Source organism: Hipposideros armiger, unplaced genomic scaffold (genome assembly GCF_001890085.2).
Source record: "Hipposideros armiger isolate ML-2016 unplaced genomic scaffold, ASM189008v1 scaffold_92, whole genome shotgun sequence".
NCBI classification, from domain to species: Eukaryota; Metazoa; Chordata; class Mammalia; order Chiroptera; family Hipposideridae; genus Hipposideros; species Hipposideros armiger.
The window spans coordinates 1,794,322-1,822,055 of NW_017731442.1; the positions used below are offsets into that span (position 1 = coordinate 1,794,322).

Sequence of the window (27,734 nt, forward strand, 5' to 3'; positions counted from 1 at the left end):
CATCCCCTCCCTCCTCTGGTCCCCTTTCTCAGTTCCCAGGCATCTTGCATATCCACTCAGATGACCAGAGGATATAAGAAGAGCCCTTTATTAGAGGCATCTGTAGGGTTGGGGGCTTCCCAGATGAAGGATGCTTATGGGGGAAGGGCAATCCATTGAAAGCTTCCTGCAGGAGGCAATTTCAACTCCCCACCCTTACTTGGAGGGGAGGAGGGGTAACTTCTGGTTCCAAAGATCAAAAGCTGGGAGTGGCTAGGCTCCTCCCCAGAAGGCCTGGGGCTGGTTTCCAGGATGGAAAGTTCAGTGGTGCAGTCCAACCCTGAGACAAGCCCAGGCACACAGCACAGACAGGGGTGCAGGACAGAGGCTACTGGAATAACAAGCTACCTAAGAGCCTGGGGAGGAGTGCGGGGAGGATTGCAGGGAGGAAGCGTTGCTAGCATCAATGCCTGAGTCCTCATCCTGGGGGCCCCTTGGAGCCCAGGAGCCATAGGTGGGATTCCAAAAGTTCAGAGGTTGGAGGCCCCTGGATTTGGGGGACTTGAAGCCAGGGGCCAAGAAGGCTTCCTCCGCAGCCCTTCAAGCTCTCCAGACTCAGCTCCTGGGCCTGCGGGGATCTTAGGCCCTCCAAAGATCTGCTCCCCAGCCCAGATGCCCTGTCCTCCTCCAGTTTGGGCACCAGCTCCACTGGCAGGGGTGAATTCAGCACATCAGGGTCCTATAAGGGGAGAGTAAGGGAGCAGGAGGCCAGTGTTGTTTTATGGCTTCCTTCCTGACCCCCAAGACTAGGATGGTCAGGGCAAGTGATTGGACACACCTGAGTGCAGTATTGAAGCCGTTCCAAGATGCTGGCAAGACTAGGGCTGAGTTCAGGCTGGTGCTGTCAACACTGGGTCATGATACGGTACCTGGGGAGAAACAGGAGTTCATGACCACCCTTGGCTGTGAAGGACCCCTTTCCCTGGACAATACTCCACACTCACCCAGGTCCTGGACAGCCCCTGGGAGGGTCCATCCGTCCGTCCCCCTTTAACTACAAAGTCTAACACCTCCTGGTTGGTGCACCAGGGTAGGGCATGTAGCCCAGAGAGAAGATCTCCCAGAGCGGTACTCCAAAAGACCTGCATCCTGAATGAGGGGAACTAAATGAAGCCCATCAGGCACAGTCTCCCCTTCCCTCACATGAGGTGGCCCAAGGCAGGGGAGAGGGAAGGGTGTGTTATCACCAGGTGTCTGTCTTGGATGTAAGATGCCCTCTAGGAAGGCCTCTGGGGGCATCCACTTGACTGGCAGCAGAGCCTGCCTCCCTTGCGGTAATAACTGGCTCTACAGGAGGGAGGAAGGGAGTTGTGAGTTCAAATACCACAGGGTGCTGCTGGGAAACCCTTGAAGAAACAGCAGCCTTCCCCACCTCCCCAGGCCCCACACCTGTAGATATCTCTTGCCATTGCGAAGTCCCCTATCTTGGCCACTCTGCTGGGCCCAGTGCAGCTCAGCAGACAGTTCCTGGCAGCAATGTCCCTAGAGTCAGGCAGAAAAAAATCACTGCCAAACAGTCTCTGGCTCTGATGACTTTCATAAAAGGTATGTGGAAGGGCCCTTTCTTGGGCAGGGAGCTGGGCTAGGGGGTCCCTCATGCCAGGATCACCCCCAACCTGTGGATGAAGTGATTTTCTTCCAGGTAGTGGCAGCCCTGAGCTATGTCCTGGGCCAGCTGGAGCAGATCCTGCATGGCCAGAGGTGACAGCTGGCCCTGGGTTGGGCAGAGGGCACATTAATCCATGCAGGTTTGGGGATACATGGACAAGGTGTTTAGAGGGGCCTGGAGGGCTAGGAGAAGGGTCTTACCAGGTGTGGCCTGCTGTGCCTCAGGAAACTCTTCATGTCCCCTCCCGACATCAACTCCAGTGAATTAGGCGAGGGGCAGCCCGAAGGCTGAGTCCCACACAGCGCACAATATTTTGATGGCTAAACTTGCTAGGCCGGTGGTACATACACCCCATCACTAGCAGGGAGAGAAACCATGCTCTAGGCTCCACAAAACCGGAGGGGACCTCTGTGTCCCTAGACTTGCTACCTTTCAGCCCCAGGGTGAAGAGAGGCTGTTCCTGCAGGCAGTCCTGGGTGCCTCCCCACCACCTTCCACCCCAGCCCCTGGCCCCAGATGCACCTGATGATGAGCACCTCCATGAGGAAATCCAACTAATCCTGATGAGAGCAGAGTTCTGGCAGTGTTTGGGGAGGAAAGGGGCACAAAGCTCCTGATTTCCCCAGACACTTCAGGAGGATGGGTTTACCCTAGCTCCAGAAAATGTTTCTCCCTCCATAGAGCCCTATTCTCCTACCCCCAGCTAGAAGTCCTACCCCCTCTCACCTTGGTAGTTACCTGCAGGGGGCTGAGGTCCCCAGGAAGGCCAATTACCAGTCCCTCATAGACCTCTCCAAAGGCACTATGGCCCAGGGCTCTGCAGGAAGACAGGTTGGAAGGGGGTGGGTGGCTGAGCCTGACGGAGGGTCCTAGAGAGTACAGTGTCTCCTTTGCCTCCCTTGTCCCCCTTCCTGCCCAGCTGGCCTTATCTGAGAGTCTGCATCATGGCATGCCCCAACTTCAAGCCCTACAGAGGCAGCGTTGACTGGCACAGAGCCAAGGCAGAAGAGAGGACAGGTGTGGGGTCAAGGTAGGGGTGGGAGTCTGTGTGAGGCCTTCCTTCAGGTCCTTGCAAACACCTTAGGACGGAGGCAACCCATGCTCCAAAGGAATCCTATCCTAGGGTCCCTACTATCCCAGAATTGGGGATGACAGCTGATCCTGGACAAGTCACTCTCCCTTTCGGAGCTTCTCTAGCCTCTATCTCCTCTACACAAGGGGTTTGGGCCAGCTGCTCTCTGGGATCAATAGTTCACCACAGCAGGGAGTGGGGGATGGGTGGGTTGAGGATTCAGAGTGCATAGGTTCTCAGAAGGAATGAGATAACTCACCTGAGCAGAGTGACATTGGCTGGGGAAACCTTAGTAAGCCCCGGGGGGTGGGGGGGCCCAGAGGCCAGGACTGGGCGGTGTCAAGCCCCACATGTCTGTAGTAGGGATTGGGGGCTGTCTTGATGGTGGAGGTTTGAAGCTTTCTCAGCTCAAGCTCAGGGCCTGGCAGCATTGTACCCCAAAGGCCCTGCCACTTCTTATGGTTCACTGAGGCTGGGAGGAACAATGGCACTCTCTACCTGCCCATCAGGCCCATCCTGCTTTGCGTCCCCCAACCCCTGCCCAGGATACCTCTCCAAGTGCCCTTTAAGGCAAATGTTTTCCCCAGGCCTTCCCAGCTGCTTCTACTCTTAGAACCCCAGCGGAGTCCACTGCTGGTCTACTGGGAATAGGGATCTTGAAATCAGCCGTGTCTGTCCCTGGGACCCCCACACAGCTCAGTGGAGAGGTGGGCAGACTTGAATCAGCCGTGCCTGCTGGATGCTCCGAACCCAGAATCAGGACCCCACACACCATAAGGAGGCTCAGTGTAGAGGTCACCACCACAGCCACCAATAGAACCAGAGGGCCTGGGTGTGTGGGAAGAAAGAGAGACATGTCCAGTGGGAAGCTCCTCTCTGTCCCTCTAACCCAGGTTTTACCCGTGCCTCAAGACTCAGCTCAAGTGTTAACTTTTCCATGATGTTTTTTTCATTTATCCTCAACAAACACAACCTCTCCCTCCTGAGAATCCCCCATGGTAATCGTCACTTTGATATATATCTATAACTAGATATATACAGATGGATCTATATATCTATATAGATGTATAGATCTAGATAGATATGACCCCTCCCATACTAGACTAGGTATATGTTCTGTAAAGGCGAGCACACGCTGCTGCATCTCCAATCTCCTGCCCACACTCAACACAGTGCCTGGCACACAGCAGGCAACATTCCCAGTACCCTACTGCTCCTTCCAGCCCACAGCCCCAGGAGTCCAGACCTTGGACAAAAGCAGAACACACCCATGCACGTGACATTACCCACAGCTAGCTCCATGCTCTCTGGGCACATGCATGTGGACAAATTGGAGCTCTGCCTGCCATTGGCAGTCTTTCAAAAGGCAATGACTGCCTGCCATTATAAACCAGAGGTAACTACCTTTTTCTGCAAGATAAAATCATAAAACATAAAAAAAAAATAAAAAGGCAATGACTGCTATTGAGGAGCAGTCGGATCTCCACTTCTCCATGGCTCTCTGTGATGATGAGTAAAAGAACTGATATTACAGGGTGAGGACAAGGGACATACCTACTTTTCCCAGCCACATGGTTAATTCTCCCCTGGACTTCAGAACAAGAAGCAAGGCCAGGCATTTAAGGGTGGATGGGAGGGCTTGGGGACTTTTGTCAAGCCTGTATACTCCCTCTTCTGGAATCCCTGAGCTCACAGGTATTTGAGGAGAGTTCATAGCAAGGAGATACTTGACAAGCACCCCAGAATACTCCATGCTGGCATCACAACTAACAGCCCAAGTTCCCAAATATTCCTGTGCTGTGCAAGAAGCAGGTAGTTCCCTGTGCAGAGTTGGTGGCTTAGATGGGAGTGGGCTCAGAGATGGATGAAAAGGGCTAGGCCAAGCTGAAAGGTGGGGGGTAGGAGCCATACCTGCCAGAGGCTGCAGGTAGAGCTCACTGCTGGGGTGTAGGAAGGATACCCGATCTTCCCCATCAGCCCAGAGGATGTCAGTCTCTGAGGCATCACCCCCTGGAAGTTAAAAGCGACAGAGGATTTGGCTACAAAATGGGGGGAGGAAGGGAAGATGCCTCACAACTGGGAAGTGGGTTTATGAACAGCGGGGAAGCTGGAATCTCCCAGTGGAAATCCCAGCGTGGCCTTCTCTGCACAAGCATTACAATACAGATGGTGCCAGTTCACAAGTAGGAGTCAGGAGCCAGAGGGGTGGGGAGGGAGTAATTAGCTGGAAACTGAAAGCCTGTCTCAGGCTGGCTGGGACACCTCCTTGTCTGCCTGACCCCTCTGGTCCCATGAACTCTGCTATAAAATGGGAGACACCCAACCCACCCACATGTTCCATTTCTGTGAAGTAGATACCTCATGAACAGTACAGCCCAGACACATACAAAGGCTCTGTTTCTTTACATCAGTGGTTTCCAAACTCGGGCATGTATCACAATCATCTAGAGGAGTGATTAAAACAAAAAGGGCTGGGAGCCTCTCCTAGCCTGGAGTTTCTGATTCAGTAGGTTGGAGAGGGACTGAGAATTTGCATTTCTAAAAACTCCTTATGTGGTGCTGATGCTACTGGTTCAGGGACTACACTTTGAGAACTACTGACAAAGTACCTCTGCTTTTCTGCCTGTCTGCTCAGCTTGCTAACTCAGCCAGCTCTAAGTTCTTGCGACTGCTGCAGAACAAGGAGGGGACCTATTGTTCCTGGACCTGATGGAAAAGGTCCTGGATTTAAATGAAAATCTAGGGAGTCCTGTCTGCATGTGTGATTTGCAACTTATCCGACCTCTTTTTCTAAGAGCTATTACTCTACCTGCTCTGGCCTGGAGCGGGGCTCAACACCTTTCTCATCCATCCTTCTGAGAGACTCCGCCTGTTCTACGGCTCTAACCTCACCTCACCCTGGGGGCTGTCCAACTTCCCTCCCCAATTGTGCACCTACCCCAGTAGCCGCCGCCGTCTCCGTCAGCAGTGCAGGCCCCACCGCAGCCCCCAAAGCCTCCAGCTGCGGCCCAGCCAAGCGTAGCCCAGGCCTCTGGGCAGCCCTGGCCGCCCTCCGCTTCCTCCTGCAGTGAGCGGCCGGCCTGCGGAGTGGGGGCCTGCGGAGCGACAGCAGGATGGCTGACAGCGGGGATGGAGGGCAAGCATGCCTCTCCCCGCGGCCCAGGGCCCTCACCAGCCGCCCCGCCTCTCCCGTGGCTCCCGGGCGCCGCCGAGCGGCTCTCCAGTTTTTCGGTGGTGGCCTGAGTCCGGCCTCTGTCCTGCAGCCTCAGACAGGCCCGACCGCCTCCGCCCGCCGCCACCACCAGCGGCTCCAGCTCGCCCGCGCGCAGCTACGGGGCCAGCAGCGCGTTCAGGGGCGCGGTCTCCGGCCGTCGAGTGAGGACCGGGATACTGAAAAAGGGCCCCCAGAGCTGGGGTAGGGGAAGGGGCTCCCAGCCAGGCCCACGGACTTTGGGACCCCAAGGCCCGTACGTAGAGTCTGTGTGTGCGCGCGCCCGAGCGAAGACGTTTGGGATCTCTACGGTGAGCGTCGGCGGCAAACACCTACACGAAAGACACAGGTGGCGCCTCCACCTCCGCCGCCGCCTCCCGCCCAGCGCCGCGATCCCGGAACCCCTTCGGTCCCATCTGTCGCCGCGTGCTCCTCAGCCAACCGAAACTCTCCGAGACAGACGAGCTGGCTCTCCTGGCTCCCCTGAGGGCATCGGGCTCCAACCTGCTGGGCCCCGTACCCTCCCCTCGCAGTCTGAACACCGAAGAGCGCCCCCACCTTTCAGCCAGCCCTCGCCCTGGGGCGCTTGAGCCCCATCCCACTGGTCCTGCTTACTCCGGGACAGGCGTCGTCTCTCTGCTGCCCCACGAGGATGTAAAGCAGTTCCCCACGACCAAGGGACAAGACCGCTGAGAGCAAGACGCCATGCGCCAGTAACAGGGGGTTCTTGGCGCCTTTGCCGCCCGCGTGTAGGCTGAGATCCTGCGGAAAGCTGATGCTGAATCCCCGGCCCTGGACCTTGGGCTCTGGGGCCGCTCATTTGGGGCAGAGGTTGGTGACAGAGGCGACTCCAGACATTCTTGTCTGAGAGACTTAGAGGCCGTAGTCGATTTTGAAGGACGGAGAGACTAGGTTTGTACACCATAAAATTCGATTTTACACTTATTTTAGGGGGCTTAATAGGGATGGGGGTGCTCAAGCCTCTCCTTGGAGCCGCCGGCGGTTAGGAGTCCCCTGCTTGGTGGGAACAGGCTCCTTAGGGTAATACCCTAAGATGAAGTGTGGTGTGCCCGTGGCCTTCCTTCCCCTGATGGTAGAGCCTGACTCACAGGTCACCACCCACCACCTCTATCCCTGCTTCGCACTTACAGGTACTGGCCGGAGCCTGGCACCCGCCACAACTGCATGCCTCTCAGAGGCCCGGCGGCCCCCACTGTCACCACCACGCTGCTGCCAGCATACGCCCCGTCGCACAGTTTGTGTGGGCCCGTGCCGCCCGCTGGCACCGCAGGTGGAGAACTGCCAAGGCCCCTCCGTGGCTGGGAGCAGGGAGGGAGGAAAGGGTCATTGAGCACTTGTCCCGGCCTGGTATGGTGAGCCAAGGGAAGAGAGAGCCTTCAGCTCACCTGAGCGAATTAGGGGAGAGGCTGGCTTCAAGCCGTTAAGCGCCCCAGTGACGTTGGGGTCCTGGGAGCTTGGAGCTAGCGGGGATGAGAATGGCAAAAAAGGAGCCTGGTAACCGGAGCTGGAGCAAAAAAATGGCTCCTGAAAGGTGACAGGGAGACACAGCTGTGTTGGGAGAGGGAGCAGGATATTAATGGGAGACGGGAGATAAAGAGATAGAAAACCTCTTGACCGCCAGTCTTGCCTTTCGCGGCCACGTCCTTAACCCCACCCAGCCGGTGCACACCAGCGCCTAGAAGCCGGCCCCAACCCGACTTTGGTCGCTGAAGCCCCGCTTGGGTGTCCGCTGATACCTCTCTGTAAGTTTCCTGGAGAGCCCCTCCCAGTGAATAACTGAGCTCGTTCTTGCAGCCCCCACCCCCATCCTTTCCTCGACTAAGCTTGGTGGTCCCTCCCCAAGGCTGTGCTGAGGCCCCAGGGCCTGTTCCTCCTTCCCGAGATGCGTGATTGGGATCCTCGGTTTTAGGCAAGCACCGCGTTCCTCTGCCCGCACTTCCCAAGCACCCATCGGGAGCGTTGGCCGCAAGGCTACGGGGCCTCTAAAGGAGCCATAGGGACCCAGTTTGTCGCGACCGCCGTCCCCAAGCCTAGGAAAGTGCCTGGCCGGACAGTTCCCTGACTGCCAGAAAGCACTTACCTGCAGCTCGGAGCCACAGCAGTAGCTGCCTGGAGCGGTCCATCACCCTTGCCGCCTGCCACAGCTAGGGTTGCCTGCTGAGACCCTGCCACTTCGGCCCTGACCGCCGCTTATAGGACTGTCCAGCCGCTTACTAGATATCGCCGGGTCCTAAAGCCGGCATGACCACTCCCATCTCAGACCCCGGGGTGTTGAAGGAGGGGAAGGAAGGGGCGTGTGGGCAGAGAGGTCCCCAGGCTTCAGGGAAGAACCTTGTGAAGCCACCCACCCAAGGACTCTCAGTCTCCAGCCACTGGGTCTGCTGCCATCTGCCCAGGGAATGGGGTGGGTAGGAGGTAGGGGAGGAAGTGCCTCTACCCTTTTGAGGCAGGAGCATGAGCAAGTGGTGAGCCACATCCCAGACACCCCAAGTGGGCTTCTAGGTCTCCTCTGTCAGGAGCAGTGGGGTGTGTGTGCGCATGCGCTTCATTGGTGATGGCCAAGGTGATAACACATGGGAAACGCTCTTTAAACTGCCCCAAGTAAGGCATCATTACTTGCCATTACTTGTGTCTTTCAGTGACTTTGTGACTGCAAGGCTGCACTTCCTGACACTCTCAGAAACATGGATCTCAGGAGGTTCCATTGCCTGTGTTTAACTCTGTGATGGGGTGAAAGCCTGGACCCTGATGTCAGATCTGAGTGCTAGCACTGTACTCATCCCTGGTCAATGGGTGATGGTGCATAGGTCACAACTCTTCCAAGATAGTTTCCCCACCACCTATAAAATCATAGGGAGGGAAACTGCTCTGTAAACTGCAAGGCACCCTACAACTGTGAGGGTCATTTTACTTTCAGATGGTTTTGTCTTCCTCACTCTTGCTCAAAATACTAATTTTAATGGCTGGAGCCTATGTTTAATATAAAACACTGGGAAAAAAGAAGGTATAGTAGTTAGCTACTTGATAAAGTCTCTGAGTGTATACTGCTAGATGTAGACACAACAGCAATATTGTAAAAACTGTGGTACTCATGCCTTATTTAACTCTAGATATTCTGCTATGAGGTCACAGAATTTACTTTGCAAGCCAACGGTTTTTGTTTTTGGGTTTTTTTTGGTTTTTTTTTTAGCTGAGACATCCTGCTACCTGTTGGCAGTTCAGTGGCTGCTCAGCTCGGGCTGAACTCGAACCGCTGTTGCTCAGAGCTCCAACTCTTGAGTGAGCTCTTAACCAACTGAGCCACTCGGTCAGCCCTCAAGCCAAGGGTTTTCAAAGTATGACTGAGCCAATAGGAGCATCAGCATCATCCAAGAACTTGTTAGAAATGCAAAGTCTTGGATTTCACCTTAGACCTACTGAATCAGAAATACTGGTTTAAGGCCTGGCAATCTGTTTTAACTCAATACCCAGGTGATTTTTTTTTTGTTGTTGTTGTTGCTTTTTTGTTGTTGTTGTTGTTGTTCAGCTGAGCCATCCTGCTACCTGTTGGCAGCTCAGTGGCTACTCAGCTCGGGCTGGACTCGAACCGCTGTTGCTCAGAGCTCAAACTCTTGAGCGAGCTCTTAACCAACTGAGCCACTCGGCTGGCTCTAATACCCAGGTGATTTTTGTCACATGATAAGTTTGAGAACTATTGGTGTTTGCACAAACAGTAGTTACTTAATAAAACCTATTATATAATTCTGTGTTCAGCAGCTCCATTTATGGAGAGTGGGTTCTCTCTACCTACTGGCAGGGCATACCACACTCACCCTGATGACCTGTAAACACAATGATAAGTAGTAATTCCACACAACAAATGACACTGTAAAGACAGCTTGTGTTAGAAACTCTATCGAAAGAAAGAGATGAACCAATAGCCAGAGTTTATGCTTTGATCCGCTCCTCCCCAGGCTTTGTCTACCACCAATAAAATCCACAGTGGAAGGGGTGTTGTAGGAAAGCCCTATAAACGGAATGGATGTGTCCTCCACAAGTTTGTATGTTGAAACCTAATCCCTAATGTGAGGGTATTTAGGGGCGGAGCCTTTGGAAAATGATTATATCATGAGGGTTCCACCCTTATGGGTAGAATGGGATTAGTATGCCTCATAAAAGGAGGCCCCCGAGAGCCTCCTTTCTTGTCCCTTCTGCCATGTGAGGGCTGTCTCTGAATTAGGAAGTGGAACCTCACCAGTCGTCAAATCTGCCAGCACCTTGATCTTAGACTTTCCAGCCTCCAGAACCGTGAGAAATAAATTCCTGTTGTTTATAAGCCACCCAGTCTGTGGTATGTTATAGCAGCCAAAACAGTAAGAAACAGCTACTGTACAAGTCTGATCTATGGCTTATTCATGTCTCAGGGTAGCAGTTGACAGACATAAGGGAGCATAAGGAGATGAATACAGGACCATAGGAAATAAGGACCTCATTAAGAACACCTATACTTTGGGCCGGCCGAGTGGCGCGATGGTTAAGAACTCGCTTAGGACGCCAGAGGGCCCCGGTTCGGATCCCACATATGAGGGCCAGTGACACTGCCCTCTACAGCTAAGATGCTGAACAACAGCTCAACCTGGAGCTGGGCTGCCATGAGTCGCCGGCGACGGCGTGGACTGCAGTCCCTGTGGCAGTGGATTGCCATGGGCTACCGTGAGCGGCCAGCAGCCAGCATGAGCGGCCAGCAGCCGCAGTGAGCGGCCGTCCAGAAGCCGGTGACTGATCTGCCTCGCCCGGGAAGAGCGCAATGATGGTGCCAACTTGGGCCAGTGAAGCAACGTCCTCCACAACTAGACTGAAGAACAAAACGACAGCAACTTGTCTGTTCCCCTTCCCCCAATTCCCCAGCACTGTTCCCATCCCCCCAATTCCCCAATAAAAATCTTAAAAAAAAAAAAAGAACACCTATACTTTGAGGAGACTGCTGAGTGTCCTTCCAGAAGTGCCCATTCCCAAGAGCATTCCCCTGGCCTGGCTCCACTCTAGAACTGGGGCCCACATTTTTGTTCCCAGATACGAACTGTTTTCTCCTCCCACTCATAATTCCTCCCCCATCTCTCTCACATTTCTCCCCTGGGATAACCCAACTCTTGATACCAATCCTGAATTAACACATCTGAAATCAGTCCAAATCAGATTCTCAGAAGATAAAAAATTTATTTCAGTACACAGCTATAGAGTTCACATACCCTAGTCTGGGGTGGGGGAGTGGGGGAAGAGGTGTACTTAATTTGTCTTATCCCCAAGAGGGGGTAGATAGCTAAGTCACTCTTCACTCCCAGCATAGACCCTCAGAAGTCCCAGATCCTGGGCTCCAGACATCAGGATATAATGATAGGGCTCACCCTGCTCAAAAAAAGCTCAAATAGCCTGCTTTCAGGAAGGCAAGCCTTCTACTGCTCCTTTGTCTCCTGCCCACCCTTAGGACACAGAGGGTCTGGCCAGGCATCTGTTGGGGAACCCCACGAGAATATATCCATCTCTTCATCTGTAGCAGCTATACTAGGTCTCTGATATCCCATTTTGGGGCATCCCTGAGGTCAGTCTCTGGAGGTACTGCTGACGCAGAGGGGGCAACTGGGGATACAGCTCAAAGCCTTCAGGGAGAGTGGAATTAGGAAGCTTATAGTGGAGGAGGTGCTGCCGGAGACCCTGCAAAGAGGGAAGAAACTTGAAGTGCACAGCGAGATCCTGTTGAGATCTATACCCCGCAAGACCCTCTATTCTCCCATCCTTCAGGATGTGCCCAACCCTACCTCATCTGCCAGCAGCCAAGTTTTCTGTAGCATGCTCCTGCGGGCAGCCTTTACTTCGTCCTAGAGGCAGAACAGGGAGGGGTGATATTGGGCCACGGGCTGTACCCACCACTAGGACCCCTGGCCCTCGCGTCCTCTCCAGCTGGCCCAGAGGCAGCTCAATCGCAGGCTCTTTCTTCCTCTGGAGATGGGGATGTAACTTACTGAGCTCTTTGGGTCCTGGGAGAAGATGAAGTTGTTGACATGAGCCACAGCTACAGAATAGAGCACCGGGCACCAGCATGGACGAAGTGCACTAGTAACCAGGACCCGGAAGTAGAGCTGAAGGAGGGCTAGGTTGTCTTCAGGAGGCCCCGTGTAGCACTCCAGGGATACAGGCAACTGTGACAGGGAAGAGGAGATATGTCCAGGGTGAGGGTGGGAATGTGTATCATCAGAAAACAGGATGGATAGTTGATGGTCACATGAATCAAATCATGAGGACAGAGGTCAGGTCCTGGACACACATCCTTCCTTCTCCATCACAAGGATCAAGGTTAAAGACTAAAGAGCTGGAAAGCAGGTGAAACCTGTGAATTTCTACTGCCTACCGCTCCTTGTTTAATCTACCGGTACTTAAAATTAAAACTTTCAAAATGTCATGTTCAGCTGCTCAATTATATTATCAAACCTTTCAAAAGTTCATGTTCTTTGGACCAGTAATTCTCTTTCTAAAAAATTAATTCAACGCAGAAATGATTACGAGAGAAATAAAGCTGTCCAATAGTGTTTATCACAGTATTACTTAAAATAACAAAAAGTCAGAAATAACTTTAATGCCCACCAAGGGGTTCTGATAAAATAAACTGGGGTGGGGCCGGCCGAGTGGCGCGATGGTTAAGAGCTGGCTTGGGACACCAGAGGGCCCCGGTTCGGATCCCACATATGAGGGCCAGTGACACTGCCCTCTACAAAAAATAAATAAATAAATAAATAAATAAATAAATAAATAAATAAACTGGGGTGCACCCACACAATGGATTATTATATAATAAAAAATGTTGATTTCTTAGAAATGTAATGTTAAATGAAGAAAACATTATTCAGTGATCCCAATTTTATAAAAATATGTATGCATGTAAAAAAGACTAGAAAAAGATAAATCAAAATCAAATGGTTACCATTGGACAGTAGGATGACAGATGACAGTAATGTTCTTCTTAATTCTCAAAAATATTTTATAGTTTTTTATATAAAATACACATTTATATTTCATGTACATATATTAAATATATTTATATATTAAAATACTTGTTTTAAGTTTATCAGAATAAGTTATAATGAAAATTTAAAAACCAGGTGTTAAAAAAATAGCTCTTTACAGCTTATAAATTTAGCTCCTTAATCTGATATTTGAAGCCAAGGCTTTATTAGCCTTATTTCCAACAGGTTCCCAAACTAAAATCTGTTCTAGACTCCTCGCTCCTCTCACCCTTTCATACTCATTCCTGTCTCGGACCTTTTGCTTATGCTCTCCCCCTAGGTACATCTGTCCTTCCTCCTCAACAATCCAAATTCTACCCAACCTTCAGTGCCTTGACAACGAACCTGAGGCCCACCAAAGTTCCCCACTCCTCAGGACTGCCCCCAAAGCCCAGTACAGAAGGCCCATGGTAGGCTGTGCTGGGCAGAGAAAGTACCTGGGTCAGAGGCAGGCCCAGAGCTCGCAAGGCTCCCACGTGCTCCCCAAAGAGGGTGAGGCGCAAGGTGACGCTAAACCGACGCTGCAGAGGAAGGAGTACCAGAGCCCCAAAAAGGTGGTCCCCAAACGAGACAGCCTCAAAATGCTCCAGGAAGTTGGCATAGAGGTCAGGGAAAGACGCCAGGCCAGGAAGTGGGCAATCCAGGTTGAGGTTTGGCAGGACTTCAGGCTGACAGAGCCGGGCCAGGAGGGCTGCCACCAGACGTTGTATTGGGGTCTCCCGGAATAGTTCACTGTCCACTAGGAACACACACATGAGCCGTGCCAGGCGGGCAGCAGGAGGCACAGCCCAGAGGGCCTGGGGGCGCCAGCTCTCCAGGACTAGCACCCACTGCAGGGCCCGCATGGCTGTGCCCATAGTGTCAGCTGGAGGGACCCCCGAGGGGGTGTCTGAGGCCCGGTGGTAGAGGTGAATCAAGGGCAGGAAAGGCCAGTCGGTGGGCAGAAGTGGCTCCTTAGGCAAGGGGAGCAGCAGTGCTGGGACTCGCTGTAGCTCTCTTCGGTACAAGGCCTGAGAGGCTAGCAGGCTGGCTTGGGCCAGGGAGCAGTGGGTCAGGTAGCAGCCGCGGATGCTGGGGAGGTCCTGGCAGGCCTGAGCCAGCAGAGCCCCTCGCCCACACCCAGAGGCCCTGCCGCTCCCTATGGAGAGTCGGTCAGAGAAGTCGGCTGCCTCCGGCCCCCCTGATGCTCTTTCCCTGCAACAGAACCCAAAAGCCAAAAGTAAGGACTAGAATCACAGCACCCAGGTCATGCCAGCTCTCCAGGGCTTCCTAGAGGCTCCTAGGTCCAATACTGCTCTCCTCTGTTCCCCTAACAACCTTCCATGTAGCGTGTGTGACAGTTAAGAGGATGGACACTAGAGCCAGCTGCCTAGGTGCAAGTTTACAGAACTTCTCTGTGCCTCAGTTTCCTCATAGTAAAATGGGGATAATAGTAATACCTCTCTACTTATTGGGGTGATCACTTCATAGAGTATGTAAATGTCTAATCACTGTTATACCTCAAAACTAATATAATATTGTATGTCAACTGTAACTGGAAAATAAATTTACCTATCTATGGTACAGGTAAAATACTTAAAATATGGACAAATGCTTAAGGGAATGCCAGAGTAAGCACTGTTAGCTAATATATGTGTATAGCTAGTTTATATACCATTTTTTAGCCATATAGTCACATTGAAGTCTCATAATAGTTCTCTAGTATCGTTACCCTTATCTTCACTTCACTAATGAGGAAATGGAAGCTCACAATCCATGGAAGAAAAAGAATTAAGCCCAGGTCTTCCTGGCTACAAATTCAGGGCCACTCTGTTAACTGCAGCAGCCTCTCAAAAGGCTGAGTTGATGCCACCAACCCTGGACTTACGGGAGGAACTCCAGCCGGAATACACAGCTCAGCAGTAGCTCATGGGCAAGGTGCTCGCTTCCAGGCAGTAGCCGGTTCAGCAGGGCCAAGGCCATGCCATGATGCAGGGCAGCACTGGTGGCTGGCATTGGCTGGAATGCTGCCTGTGGACAGAAGGCAGGTGGCCAGGGGGTTGAGAGAGGACTAAGCAAAGAGAAGTAAGGATGAGGATATAAGCAAAGAGGATATATGCTGAAGGGCATGTCTGGAGGAAAGCAGGAAGTGCATGGTCTGCCACAAGAGCACAGGTTCCAGAAAATTGGATGGAGATAATGGGAGATGGGGGAAATGGATATAGGTAGGGGAGGGTTGGGGGCACCCACCACTCTCTGCGCCAGGTTGATTGCCAGGTACTGCAGGTGGTACTCATGGCGCAGGGCCCACGCAGAGAAGGGTGTGAGGTGTGGGACAGCCATAGGAGTCACACATTGGAGGAAGTAGTTCTGGAGTCCTGGGGCAGCCAATACGGCGGCCAGCTGAGGAAAAGCAAGTTCGTTCAGATCTAGAAGGTGACTTTGATCCCTTCTGGGGGTCCCCAGGTAGCTGCTCCCTCCCTAGCCAAACTCAGAGAAATGAGTGCTGGCAGAAGAGGTCTCCCTTCCCCAAGGGGCGTCCTCCCTCTTTCTTTCGGAGTCCTGCCATCTTGGCCCCCTGCCTGGCCCCTAACCTGGTGCCCAGGGCTCACCTGGCCACATAGCCCCTTGTGGATCTGGGCCACGGTGTTGAAAAGAGAAAGGAGGGCAGTGAGGACCGGGAAGGGAGAGGCTGAGCCAGTCAGACTGAGAAGGGGACAGCTTCTGGTGCAGCCCAGTGACACGAGGCTGGGGAGAGCTTCAGGGGCCGGAGCACAGTACTGCGGATTGCAGAGAGGAGAGCAGCGCCTAGAGGCAGAATGGAGAAGCTGAGGGCTCTAGCCTGATAAGTGCCAGGCTGGAACAGGCAGGGGCTTGGCTGTGCAAACCAGTGACCACCATCCTTAGAACCCCCAATTACTGCCTACTAGGGAATCAGGTTTCCCTCGGGCTGAAGGCTTCTACCTGGGATGGACCGAGGAGCTAGACCCCAGAATCCCACAAGGAGAGAAACTGCCTCCCCCCTCAACTATACACATATATACATACCCAAGGGATTCCCACAGGCTGCCCAAAGCAGGCTGGCTCAGGAGGGGCAGCAACAGCTCTTCCGACAGGCGCTCCATGTCCTGAAGCCAATCTCCTGGGCACAAGCCTGGCTGGAGGACCAGAGGGATCACTGAGCTGAGAGCCCAGGGCATCCATTCTCCTAGACCCTGTGTACCCAGGCCAAGTCCACAATTCCAAGAGCCCAAGAGTCAGTTTGGAGGCTTCTGCTTTCTGACCCTTCTAGAAAGACAGAAGACCCTGAGGTTGGTCTGGCACCTCTGGCACCTGCTGTCTAGGGGTCCTGAGAGAGCATAAAGGCTCGAAGGGGGCTGAGCTACTGCTAGGGGTTCTCTGGTCCCCACCAACATGGCTCTTTGGAAGCTCTACTGGGTATGGAGGTGGAAAGAGAATGAAAGGTAGGAGGGAAAACGTAGAGGGAAGGAAAGGGTGGGGTATGGGCAGGTAGGAGTGGAGAGGTAGAGACAGAGAGAGAGAAAGAGGGTGGAATGTTAAGATGGTGGCAGGACAACCAGGGCATGGTGGAAGGCAGGCAGGCATCACGCACCTGCTGGCTCCAGGCCCGGTAGTAGGCATCCAGGAAGAGCAGGCAGGCAGTGGGCACTGGGCCCAGAGCATTCCACATCTCAGGTCTGGGCAGCAACTTCAAGGTCTGTCTTAGACATGGCTCCACGAGAGGCTGGAGCCCAGACACCTGTGTCCAAGTGATCAAGGAAGGGGTGGCCGACAGACTGGCCTCAGCAGAGTCACTATAGGAGTGACAAGAGGGACTACAGTGAGGATCTGGCTGCCTTGACTCCCATCTAAGGTCTCCCTGGGGAGGAGCGCTCCTGCCTGTCCAGGAGGTACTGGTAGGTGGCTATTACCTACCTGCTGGCTTTGGGGGCAGTGCTGCCAGCTGCCAGGGTCAGCTGGGTGAGGACAGTAAGTAATGAGGCTATGCGCTGCATGGACAGGGGCTGACAGGGGTGGGTGCTGAGCGCCTTCGGCATGGCCTGCAGGGCCCGCATCAGCACTGGGTATAGCTCCCTGCAAAGAACAATTACTGCCTTTTAGTGTAGAAGAGAGATGGAGATGTAAGACAAGGCAAGGCCCACTCCAGGGCTCTGCACTCTAGTTAAGGAGGATGAGAAGGGAGAAGCCCCAGGGCTGGGTACTGGGTACTTCAAGAGGAAAGGAAGACTGGGGGCTGAAGAGAAAGAGGTAGCCCTTCAAGGCTTCCCAACAGGGAATTTAAATCTGATTTACACCAATGCTGCTGTGCACAGGATGTGGTTAAACCAGCTTTGTTCCACTCTCCCCTGGCTGGGCCTGACCTTCAAGCCTTCTTCATTACTCCCTGAATCCCCTCTTCCTCATTCTCAGTCTCCCTCCAAGCTTGAAACCTTGAGCAAGGCTGAGTCATTAGGTTAGGCCAGAGTGCAGAGCTGGATGGGTCTGCCAGGGAACCTACACCATCTCCCCTCACCTGTAAAGGCCACCTTCCTGGCCATAGGAGGCGGCCACAGCCCATAGACGGAAGGCCTCAGTGTTCAGCATCTCAGCTTCCTCTGGGGGCAAGGCCATTTCCTGAGGAACCTCAGCTACAAAGCGGCACAGCCGGCTCCGGGTATCAAAGCTGCTCAACTGAAGATGGACAGAGAATCTGGGGATCAGGGTCAGCTGGGGGTCCCAAGTAGCCTGAGGTTCTCTCACTATGGAGACTGGCTCAGCTCAGCCCTGTTCCAGGTCCCTCTGGTGCCACAGGGTCATAGCTCCGGGCTAGGGTGACACTACCTCATCCATCCCTCTCTCCCTCCTTCCCCGCTCCTCTCCTTTTTAGCAAGCACTTGCTGGGCACCTTTTCTAGGGCTACTTGGCTATGGGTGATGAATGCCCATTGGTATATGCTCTTCTGGTCTGGGTCCAGGGAACAGGGAGCCCTCACAATAAGAACAGAGCAGGCCTACAGGATACACTCGGCTCCAGGCAACTAGGTTCCTGACTGATGGGTTTTGTCGCATTTCTAAGCAATTGGATGAGAGATGAAGAGGAAGATGTCATGAGTGGGCCACCCAGAGTCCAGGGGCCATGCTTAGCCCTCAACCCAGCACTCGAGCCTGCCCCCCCACCTCTTCCCACCGCCCCTTGCCCTGTGTCCTGCTCACCAGCCGGGCAGCAATATTCCTACCAGCCGAGGCCAGGACACGAAGTAGTTTCATGGCAGCAGCACAGGGCACTTTGTATAGACTGGGGGTAGGCCCCACCCCCACAGAGGACCAGCTGGTGGGCAGGAACTCTCTAACTATGGTCTCTATAAGCCGAGGGCACTCCAGGACCTGTGGAGGAGAGGAAGAAAGGGAGGTAGGGAGGCTGAGGGTCAAGACCAGGCCCAGCTAGGGTTTCTGCCCATTCCTGGTCTCTTCTTTCTCACCCTTGTGGCTGATTCCAGGGAATGCCGGGCCAGGCGAATGAGCACTGCCAGGACGTCAAGGACCACAGAAGGTCCTGGGCAGGTCACCTCCAGAATGTAGCGCAGCCGAGGCAGCAGGTTGGTGGCCAGAAGCCCCTGGGGATCAGAGAGACAAACCCACTGCCAAATGCAGCTGGGCCCCAGGCCTTGATGATCCCTCTTGCCCGATATGTGCTTGCCCTCGAGATCATGGGAAAGGTGCAGCTGTCCCAGCATCTTTACCTTGATGACATCATATCGGGCCAGGTCAGATGGAGGCCGGTTTCCTTCCTCAGGGCTCTTCCTTTTTGTCTTTTCAGCTGGCTCTTCGTCCTCATCCTCGCCCTCCTTGTCCTCCTGGCTGGGCATAAGAGGGAACGCCAAAGCTCCATGATACCAGGAGAAGGTGCTGTCAAGGAGTTCCTGCCAGAGGAAAAAGAATCGAGTGGGAAGAAGAAAGGGTTAGGCCAAGAAATGGACCCAGGAGAAGAGAGTGGAACTACTTACAAAGAACAGAAAGGCAGGGCTCTGGGCTTTGGGGCCTTTAGAGAGGAGGGTGACACTGCCATCCCACTCTCTGCTCTGTCTGGCAAAGCCTTCACAATGAGGACATGCCCAGCAAGAGGAGTAGGGACCCTGATGCCTTGAAGCCCCATTCCTATCCCTGTTGTACCTCATCTCCAGGAGCCACCAGCAGAGCCCGAAGAGCCCGAACAGCAGCTGCGATGACCCCATCCACTCTGTCATCCAGGGAGAAGCGCAGTAGGAAGAGGAAACCAGCATCCAAAAGGAGGCGCAAGACACTGCCCACTAGCCGGTCCCCAAACTCACCAGCCTGGGCCTGGGAGGCAGGAGGACAAAACCTTGTAGGAGGAAGTTATAGAGTCTTTGTCCTAAACCTTTCACATGCCCACATATAAATTTGTCCCATTCCCAGTCTGACCCACAGACAGTTGATGTATGGGCTAGCAAGCCAGAGTGAAAAGGGCAGGAGGTGAGAGAAAGTCTGGGGTTGAGAGGTGAGGTGTGGGCATAGGCAGTACCAAACCAGCAGTCCACTCACCCTTTCAATGACCTGGGCCAACACATGCAGCGCTAGTGCTCTCTGCTGGGATACCTGGCTGCGCGTCAGGTGGAACAGCTCCTGTAGGGAATACCCTGCTCTCTGGGGCAGAGACAAGAAGTCAATAAGAGCCAAAACACAGAGCAGCACCCCCCAACAAATATGCAGCAGCTCCTATATGCCAGGCATTGAGTTAGGTGTCAAGGGGAACACAAAGATAAGTGATATCTTTTGTCTCTACTCTCCATGGATCCTCAAACTGATAAAGAAGTCTTGCACACAATACCATGACATAGGGCAAATTGGGAGAAAGGTAGTAATTAGTGTTCAATTGGCAACCAGAGAACAGGAAAGAGAAGGGGGACCTGGAAGAGTGATGTGGTCTCAGTGGGTGGGCAGAGCTTCCATGGCCTGGCCTGGAGCACAGGGCAAAGGCATTTCCTGGAGCGGGCTTCAGGGGCCGAGCCTGGAGGCCCTTGAGCACAGGACATATTTGGGGAAAGAGAAGCAGAATGTTGTGGCAGGAGGAAGGGAGGCAGAGACAGACTGTGGAAGGGCTGTCTTGTGGGGTTAAGGAGCCAAGACTATTCCATGAGCAGAGGGAAGCCAGGACACTTTCTAAGGCAAGGCATGGCCTGAGCTGAGACAGAGGGCATCAGCAGGGCAGCCCCATGAGGGATGGGATGGAATGGCATGGTGGAGAGTGGAAGACATGGCGATTGAGCAGACAAGAGGGAACAAGGCTTTTATCTAGGAAGCATCAAGGGGAGGTAAGATAGAACTGGCAAGCTCTGGCAACTAACTAGAAAGTAAAGGAACGAGGAGAAAGATTTCAAGCCTAAGAACCTGTATAGACAGCATGGCCATGAACTAGAATAGGGCACACAGGAGTTCCGAGGCATCTGACCAGGGTTCCTTTCCCATATGGTTGTTAAAAGCTGCCCAGTCCTCCCTGGGCCCCATGCCTCACTTCTGCCTCCTCTCCATGGTGGTGCAGTCCTAAATGGGTGGGTAGGTCCACATCGGGGGCCAGTAGTTCTCCTTGAAGACTGAATCGGGCCTGCATCCTCTAATGGGAAAAGAAAGAGGACTATGGGTTGGGTGAGCAGCAACTTCCCCACACCCACTCACCTTTAATCCCAGGCCTCTCAGGATTTAGGTCCTGACTCTACCTCTGACTAGAAATGGGGCTTCTCTAGCCCTTGGTGCCAGGTAGGTGAGCGCAAAGGGAAAATGCTTCTCAAGCTTAGGGGAAGAAAAGGGCCTGAGTTCTGGGTATAAGAGCCACAGCCCCACTCCCAACTGCTCCACCCCTTGTAGGCCAACTGGCCCTCCTTACCTCCTGTGTCTGCTGCCGTCGGAGTGGGGGCAGGTCCTGGGTCCAATGGAGCTTCTCCAACTCAACAGTGTCCATGTGCAGCCATTCCTTGTGGGGTGCTACAGGGAGTGCTGGAACTGGGGAGATGCAAGGAGAGTAGTACTCCCTAAGTGGCTGAGCTCACTGACCCACTGGGGTCCTAGACCTCACCCAGCAGCTGCCACATCTACCTCTGCCTAAGGGTCTGGCAGCTTCTGCCTTCAGCTATGGCTAAATGGTAAGACCCAGGGGCTGGAACTCCTGAGAACTGGGCGAATGTCTCAGATATGGCAGAAGACACCCAGTCCCAGGGCTCCTTTTTGACCTCAAGGATTTGTTGGGAGGGGGAAGAGGAAGAGGAAGAGGAAGGGGTAAGGAAGAGAAGAGAGGGGGAACAGAGGAAGGGAGGACCACATATATCAGGGAAAACATAGTTCTTCGCCGCCCAGTACCAACCTCCTAGAAGAGACGGGGAGTGGGGACAATGAGGGGGCAGCTATACTGCTTCAGCCAGGCAAGATACAAAAACACACATCCACAACAGCCTCTTGCTTCCTCACCCCAACCCCCACCCAACCTGCTCAGCTGGCCTGCAGCTTATTCAGGGGCAGAAGGGTCCTGGTTCTCATAATTCAATTTCTTCTTTTATTAATCACTAATAAAATAATCAAGTTTCTAGGAAATGAGTGCTCCCACCAGCCTCTCTGCGTCAGGTCTGGCATATTTATAAGACCTACGTCAGACTCTTCTCCTATCACCCTGGACCTGCCATCTTCCCCCAACACTGACAGCAAGGCAGAAAACTGTGGGATGGATGGATCCACAGCTGGGGCAGCCATTGCAAAGGCAGCGGGGAAATGGTCCGCAAGGGACGGGGGCCGTGCAGCTATCACACACAGCTGCCGGCCCCTTAGCAGGGAAGGGAAAAAAGAAGCAGTAACGGGGCAAGAAAACAGGAAGCATGTGCAGGAAGAACATACACATCAGCAAATGAAGACTGATTTCAAGGCAGTAATGAGGATTAACATTCGATGCCCAAGGACAGAGAAGGTTCTCCTTTCTCATCTGCCAGGCCCAGGAGAAGAAATCCTTTCCTCTACTTCTATTCCCAAAAAGATGTTCCCCCTCCTCCAAACCTGGCGCTCCTGGCTCCAGCTTATCTTCCTGCCTGGACTCATTGGCAGAAGTTGGCATAATGGACTCCTCTCCAGTGACCTCAGCAAAGGGTCCTCCTGGCCTTGGCTCCTCGGTGGCCTTTTCCTCTGCTTGCTCATGGGTGTGGCTGCGAGACCTCAAGAAAGCAACCAAGCTGGGATCTAGAGAGGGTAGAGGGGAAAGTGGGTGAGGGCAGATCCTCCCCAGCCTCCTCTAGACCTGAAACCTGCTGAACACTGCCTGCCTACGGATGCCAAGGCCAAGACAAGCCACTTCCCAGCCCTGAACTGAGCCCCCCTGGGTTCTCAAGGGGACTCAATGATCCATATCTGTCACTGGTACTTGCCTGCCCACCCTTCACAGTTCCCTGGCCCAGGTTTATGCTCATCCCTGTGCTTGGCTCCAGGTCAGAGGCCCACAGTACGTGGCTATGGAATAAATGAATGAATGTTGACTAGGGGAAGGCATTTAGCTCATTTATTTATGCATAAATATTCACTAAAAACCTAATATATACTGTTATCTATATAGGTGCTAGATATATAGTTTGGGACAAGATTGACTTGGTGTTACTGTTTTGGTGAACAGACACCAGGAGGGAGGTGTAGTATAGTAGTGTCAATATGGTACACTGCAGCCATACTAGAGAATAGCTATAACAGTGCATATTACACTAGGGTAGTACAGTACACACAGCAGAGTGGTTAAGAGCATGGCTTGTGAGACCACACAGACCTGGGTTTACATCTCACCCATGTTCCTTACCAGCTGTGTGACTTGGGGGAGAATTTCTTAAATTTTTGAGTCTCAGTTTTTTAAATTTTCATAAGTAAATGAAGTTAGTACCAGCTACCTCACAAGGAACAGTTTGGGGACAGAATGAAATAATGCATTAAGGTACTCAGCACAATGCCTGACACTCACAGGAAGCCTTCCTCAGTGAGTGGCAGTCCCTTCCCAGCCTGGTCTCCGTAGGAAAGCCAGGGACCCATACCAAGCTGAGCCAGCAACCGCTGCTGTTCCTGCAGAATCTCCCCAGGAGTCATGGCTTGCAGTCTTGCTATGTTCTCTTCATGGATAGTCTGGGCTTCCTGCTCAGGCTCCTGGCCCCTGAGCCCCTTCCCTGTGACCAGATGGGGTCCATGGAAGCTGTGGCTGCCCCATGGAAGCTGGTAGTCCTGCTCGGTAGGCATGAGTGACTCACAGGTCACAGAACCTGAAAGAAGTATATGATCAGTTTCATCATCTCATACCAAATGGGGCTTCTGGCCCTCTTCTCCAATCCCATTAGCCCTGGAGACAGAGACAGATGAAAGCCCCAAAGCTTTTCCAGGCACAGAATGAAGGAACCTCCCCCCGCCCCCNCCCCCCCGCACTCACACACACAAGTTGAACTGGGGTGGTGACCTCTCTATTTATTCTTCCCCTTGGACTTATATGAGGTTTCCCTTAGAAATATCCTTTCTCACTCCTCTCTTAGATGTTCAGGCAGCTGTCTGCCTCCAGGACCTGCCCCCAGCTATTCTGCTAGTAATTTGCATCATTAAAAGAATCCTGGCTTCTATCTTTATCTTAGTCTCTGCCAGACACTTCTATCCCCTTTCTTTCTCCGAGGGTTGAGTAATAGTCTGCCCTCTCCCTGCACCTAAGACCCAGATGAGGACCCAAGCCACCCACATGCAATACTCTAAGTGGGGATATAGGACAGCTCTCTCTTTAGATGGCTCAAATGTGCTTTATATTTGAGGCAGGGAACATGTATATCCAAAGATGACTCTATGATCATGTATCACAAAAATGCCAAGTCTATGCCTCTTCAACTCCAGCTCACCCTCTGGTGGGTCCAGGCTAGACACAACTTCTTTAATAGGTGGGACTCTGGCTTCAGACACTCTCCTTGCTGCAATTTCCTGGGCAAAGATGCTTTTCTTACCAGCTGTTGCTGGCTTCCTCTATGGGGCAAAAAGAAAACCCAGGTGATTGATACTTATCATCTCATTCTTTTCTCAACCTCTCTATACCAAAGTCACTGGAACAAAAAGATAAAAGGGACTTGCTTAATCTCCAAGGGTCACAGCCCTAGTCCTCAGAAAAAGCAGGGTACTATAGAAGCATAGGTCTTGAAGTCTGACAGACTTGGGTTGGATTTCCAGCTAGCTCTTCTATATAGTAGATGTGTGGTATTGGAAAAATTATTTATCTTTTGGGGATCCCAATTTCCTCATCTGAAAAAATGGGGATAATGATACCTACCTTACATGGTTACTATGAGGATTAAATGAAGTAATGCATATGAAGTGCTTAGAGCACTATACTTTAGTGCTCTAGCAGTAGAGTTTGTGCTTTAACAATAGAATTGTTTATCATTATTAAGATTACCTACCTGGGGAAGATGCACTATGAGGCTCACCTGACTATGCTAAGCACCATCTAAGGTTACCCCTGCCTACCTGTCTCCCCTGCGAGCGATGGAATACAGGAGGGAATGCAACGCCACTGGGCACAGGCAGATTCACAGCCATTGAACTTGTATCTCGCTCCTGCAGCAACAAAGCACAAAGCAGTGACAATGTAGAGATTTTCCCAGGATGGAGCCTATCCCACTAGCCTCAGTTCTGTATGATTAGAACCTTACTCTAGGGGGTAATGAACCCACCTTGCTTTTTAGGGCACAGTTATTCTAAACCAGCCCACAGCCTAACTGCAGGGGGATAAAGTCCCACCTTTCTGAATCACCCTTTACTCATAAGGCTCACCACCCCCACCCAATATCCTTGCTGCCCTAGGGTGCCTTGTCCAGGTTGAGACGCACAATAATCTTAGTCAAGACAGCAGTGATGTGCTGATCATGTCTGTTCAGCCTCTCTTCGGGGTCCTCATGTTCAGCCAGGGGATGGCCAGGGCTGGGCCTGGCTCTTTTGTGGGGAGCAGGAACCAAAGCTGGGGGCAAATCTGGGAGATCTGAGAAAGAAAAAAAACCCAGATGTGCAAATACTCATACCTTCTCAAGAAGAGTCTCAGGGCTAGGGGAAAGCCAAAGAAAGAAAGGCAGCTGCTGTGGGGCCCTGGATCAAGCTGTGTCACTTTGGGCAAGATCTTTATCCTCTTTGAGTCTCATTTCTTCCTATGTAAAATGAGGCTGTAGCAACAGAGGCTATGCAGGGTCTGAAATAATGGTAGGGCGGAATCCAGCCACATCAGGAAGGGAGAGGGGACCCTGAAGCTGTACCCTCTCTTCTTCTCAGCCTCATACCCACAGCCACTCACTGTCCAGCATCACCACATCCCGATGATCCTCCAGGGGTGGCTGGTCCAGGTTAGCATCGCCAGCGTTCCTACTTCCTTTTTTCACCAATTGTACTGCTGGGGCTGCACCAGCTGCGAGAAACTGACTCTGGAATCGCAGCAGGTCCACCTCGGACTCCCCTGGCTTTGGTCTGGACAGCATCTTGACACTCCAGCTGCCTCCTCAGAGCCACTCTTTGCAGCACTGCTTCGGTGTGGAGACTCCCTCTCATTCACCCCTAAAAGCAATGAAGAAGATGGGCCCTCTTTAACTGAACCCTGGTTCTCTTTATTGTGCATCACAGAAGACTCTTTTTCCTTGGGTTCATTTCTCCTAATTCATACCTTTTGCCATTCCCTCCCTATTTAGCCCTCCCTGATGTCAATCAGTCTAGCAACAATATTTACTGCCAACTTAGGTTATTTACAACCTGTGGATAATACAAACTCTCAGGAACAATAGTAGGGGAACTAAGGAAAATGCCATCAGGAACCAGACAGATAAATGTGTCATACCAGGGAGTGGTGATTCTGTATCAAACTGTAGAGAACATGCCTGGCCTAAAAGTACTGAATTATTAAAAACCTTGGGCTGTAAAAGATTGATATATAAAAATCATTTTTATTTCTATATACTATCAAACTATGATCAGAAAATGATATTAAGAAAACAATTCCACTTACAACAGCATCAAAAAGAATAAAATACTTAAGAATAAGTTTCACCAAAGAAGTTCAAGAGTTGTACACTGCCGGGTCCCACAATTGTCCGTAGGGCTCTGCGGTCGAGCGCGCTCCTGGACTACCCGCTTCAGCAAAGAGGAATCACCGAATCTCAGCTTATATGCTGCCCGCGGATGGAGGGCCGTCCCCAAGATCTCCGTACCCAAGGGGCCGGCGGCCACTCCTGTGCAAACCAAACACACTCGGGTAGACTCCCATAAAGGAACTGTATACCCTACACCAGAGTCCTCCACCGGGATCCCCTGAAGTCTTTCTCTTCAGCCCAGCCACGTACTTGCTCTAGGAACAACTGGGCGCCGCCATCTTGCCCCGCAAGGGCCGTGTTTCCGCCGCCGCTAGACCTGAGTTTCCGCCCCGCAGCCAGGCCCCGCCTCTCCCCGGCCTGGCTCCGCCCGCTGTGGGGCTTGTTGGCTTGGCGTTTCGGACCCGTGAGCTCGAAGGTACTCGGCTTTCAGTGTCCTCCCCAGCATGCGAGTTCGATGCCGACGCTCAGAACACCCATCCTTCGGATGTACAGCAGGCACAGGCCCTTCTACACATACAACATCTGCAACAGAGGCAAAGGTTCCCCCAGTCGTCCCTCTGCACTCACCAGCCCTGATAGCCTTAACCTATACCCCAGAACCCAAGCTGAAAGAATGGGGGTGGTGAGAGGAGAAAGCAGCCTCACTGCCCACGAGGTGATCCTCCTGCTTTTGTTCATGCTAGTGCCCCTTATTAGAAATCCTCCCTCTTTTCCCTTCCACCCCTACCCCCAAAGTCTTTCTCTTCTTTTAAGGCCTAGCTGGAGTTAACTCTAAAACCTTGGCCAACCGGGCCAACTCACTGAACTTTCCTTGGAATCTTCCACCTGTACAACGTGTGTGGCATGTTGGAAATGCACTGCCGACTATCAACTATCAATGGTTACCTTTTCACAAGCATATATCCTGTTCCCTTGAATAGACGGTGAGGGGCACCAGGCCTTCTTTTTTGCATTCGTAATGCTCAGTACCCAGCATATTGCCATGCACATAGGACCTTAGTAAATCATTGCTTGGTTGAAGGCCAACGTAGGGCAGCCAAAAGTAGCCCAGTGGTTTTCAAACTTTAGCAGGCATTAATTACCTGGAGGGCTGGTTAAAACAGATTGCTGAGTCTCACCCTCAGAATTTCTAATTCAGTAGGTCTGGAATAGGACCCAAGAATTTGCATTTCCAGTAAGTTTCCAGGTATTCTATAGAATCCTTCTTTAGCTTTCTTGATCTCAACTGCAGCTGTAAATTTCAGCTACTAGAATTTAGCCAACCTTGGGGTCCAAAATCGTCCTGCACCTAGTCAGAATTTATGGGAAGTGAGGGAGGGGAACTAGAGCCCAAAATGCAGAAAGAATGTTAATAGAAAATCATTGTTTGGGCCAGCTGAGTGGCGCGTTGGTTAAGAGCTGGTTTGGGACTCCCGGTTCGGATCCCACATATGAGGGCCAGTGACACTGCCCTCTACAGCTCAACCTGGAGCTGGGCTGCCAGGAGTCGCCTACAACAGCATAGGCTGCAGCCCCTGCTGCAGTGGGTTGCCATAGGCTATCGTGTATAGCCAGCAGCAAGCGTGAGCAGCCAGCAGCCGCAGTGAGCAACCGTCCAGAGGCCAGCGACTGATCTGCCTCACCTGGAAGAGCGCAATGAT

At 52.5% G+C, this 27,734-nt stretch overlaps 2 protein-coding genes across 5 annotated transcripts; both read right to left on the minus strand.

The window, feature by feature from the left end:
* Positions 1 to 72: 72 nt before the first annotated feature.
* LTK (leukocyte receptor tyrosine kinase) lies at positions 73 to 8,075 on the minus strand. The gene is given in 31 exon segments (XM_019644860.1): positions 73 to 544; positions 546 to 718; positions 818 to 908; positions 984 to 1,027; positions 1,029 to 1,063; positions 1,066 to 1,121; positions 1,227 to 1,248; positions 1,251 to 1,304; positions 1,307 to 1,326; positions 1,429 to 1,521; positions 1,656 to 1,753; positions 1,849 to 1,910; positions 1,913 to 1,977; positions 2,171 to 2,237; positions 2,377 to 2,465; positions 2,980 to 3,026; positions 3,029 to 3,186; positions 3,471 to 3,576; positions 3,993 to 4,049; positions 4,051 to 4,097; positions 4,183 to 4,242; positions 4,632 to 4,730; positions 5,659 to 5,815; positions 5,867 to 6,049; positions 6,268 to 6,414; positions 6,547 to 6,680; positions 6,683 to 6,693; positions 7,081 to 7,185; positions 7,187 to 7,250; positions 7,338 to 7,412; positions 8,033 to 8,075. Coding segments are annotated over 31 exon segments (2,619 nt in total). The 3' UTR covers positions 73 to 387.
* A 3,057-nt stretch (positions 8,076 to 11,132) lies between these two features.
* On the minus strand, positions 11,133 to 26,390 carry RPAP1 (RNA polymerase II associated protein 1). Of its 4 annotated transcripts, XM_019645080.1 has the most exons (26): positions 26,344 to 26,390; positions 26,010 to 26,232; positions 25,308 to 25,564; positions 24,853 to 25,001; positions 24,491 to 24,580; positions 23,872 to 23,992; positions 23,035 to 23,256; positions 22,022 to 22,201; positions 20,868 to 20,983; positions 20,499 to 20,597; positions 19,529 to 19,630; positions 19,139 to 19,306; positions 18,709 to 18,888; positions 18,448 to 18,582; positions 18,182 to 18,352; positions 17,503 to 17,660; positions 16,905 to 17,063; positions 16,582 to 16,783; positions 16,017 to 16,126; positions 15,581 to 15,776; positions 15,219 to 15,371; positions 14,857 to 14,999; positions 13,427 to 14,183; positions 11,952 to 12,128; positions 11,748 to 11,807; positions 11,133 to 11,643 (listed from the first exon to the last, which is right to left on the minus strand). In XM_019645080.1, exons 3-26 carry the CDS (start codon positions 25,486 to 25,488, stop codon positions 11,494 to 11,496), a joined length of 4,179 nt encoding a protein of 1,392 aa, XP_019500625.1. In that variant the 5' UTR covers positions 25,489 to 25,564; positions 26,010 to 26,232; positions 26,344 to 26,390; the 3' UTR covers positions 11,133 to 11,493. The 4 variants fall into 4 exon arrangements, with proteins under 4 accessions (XP_019500625.1, XP_019500627.1, XP_019500626.1 ...); XM_019645082.1 differs by having other exon boundaries at positions 26,212 to 26,376; XM_019645081.1 differs by having other exon boundaries at positions 26,052 to 26,376.
* Positions 26,391 to 27,734: the final 1,344 nt, after the last annotated feature.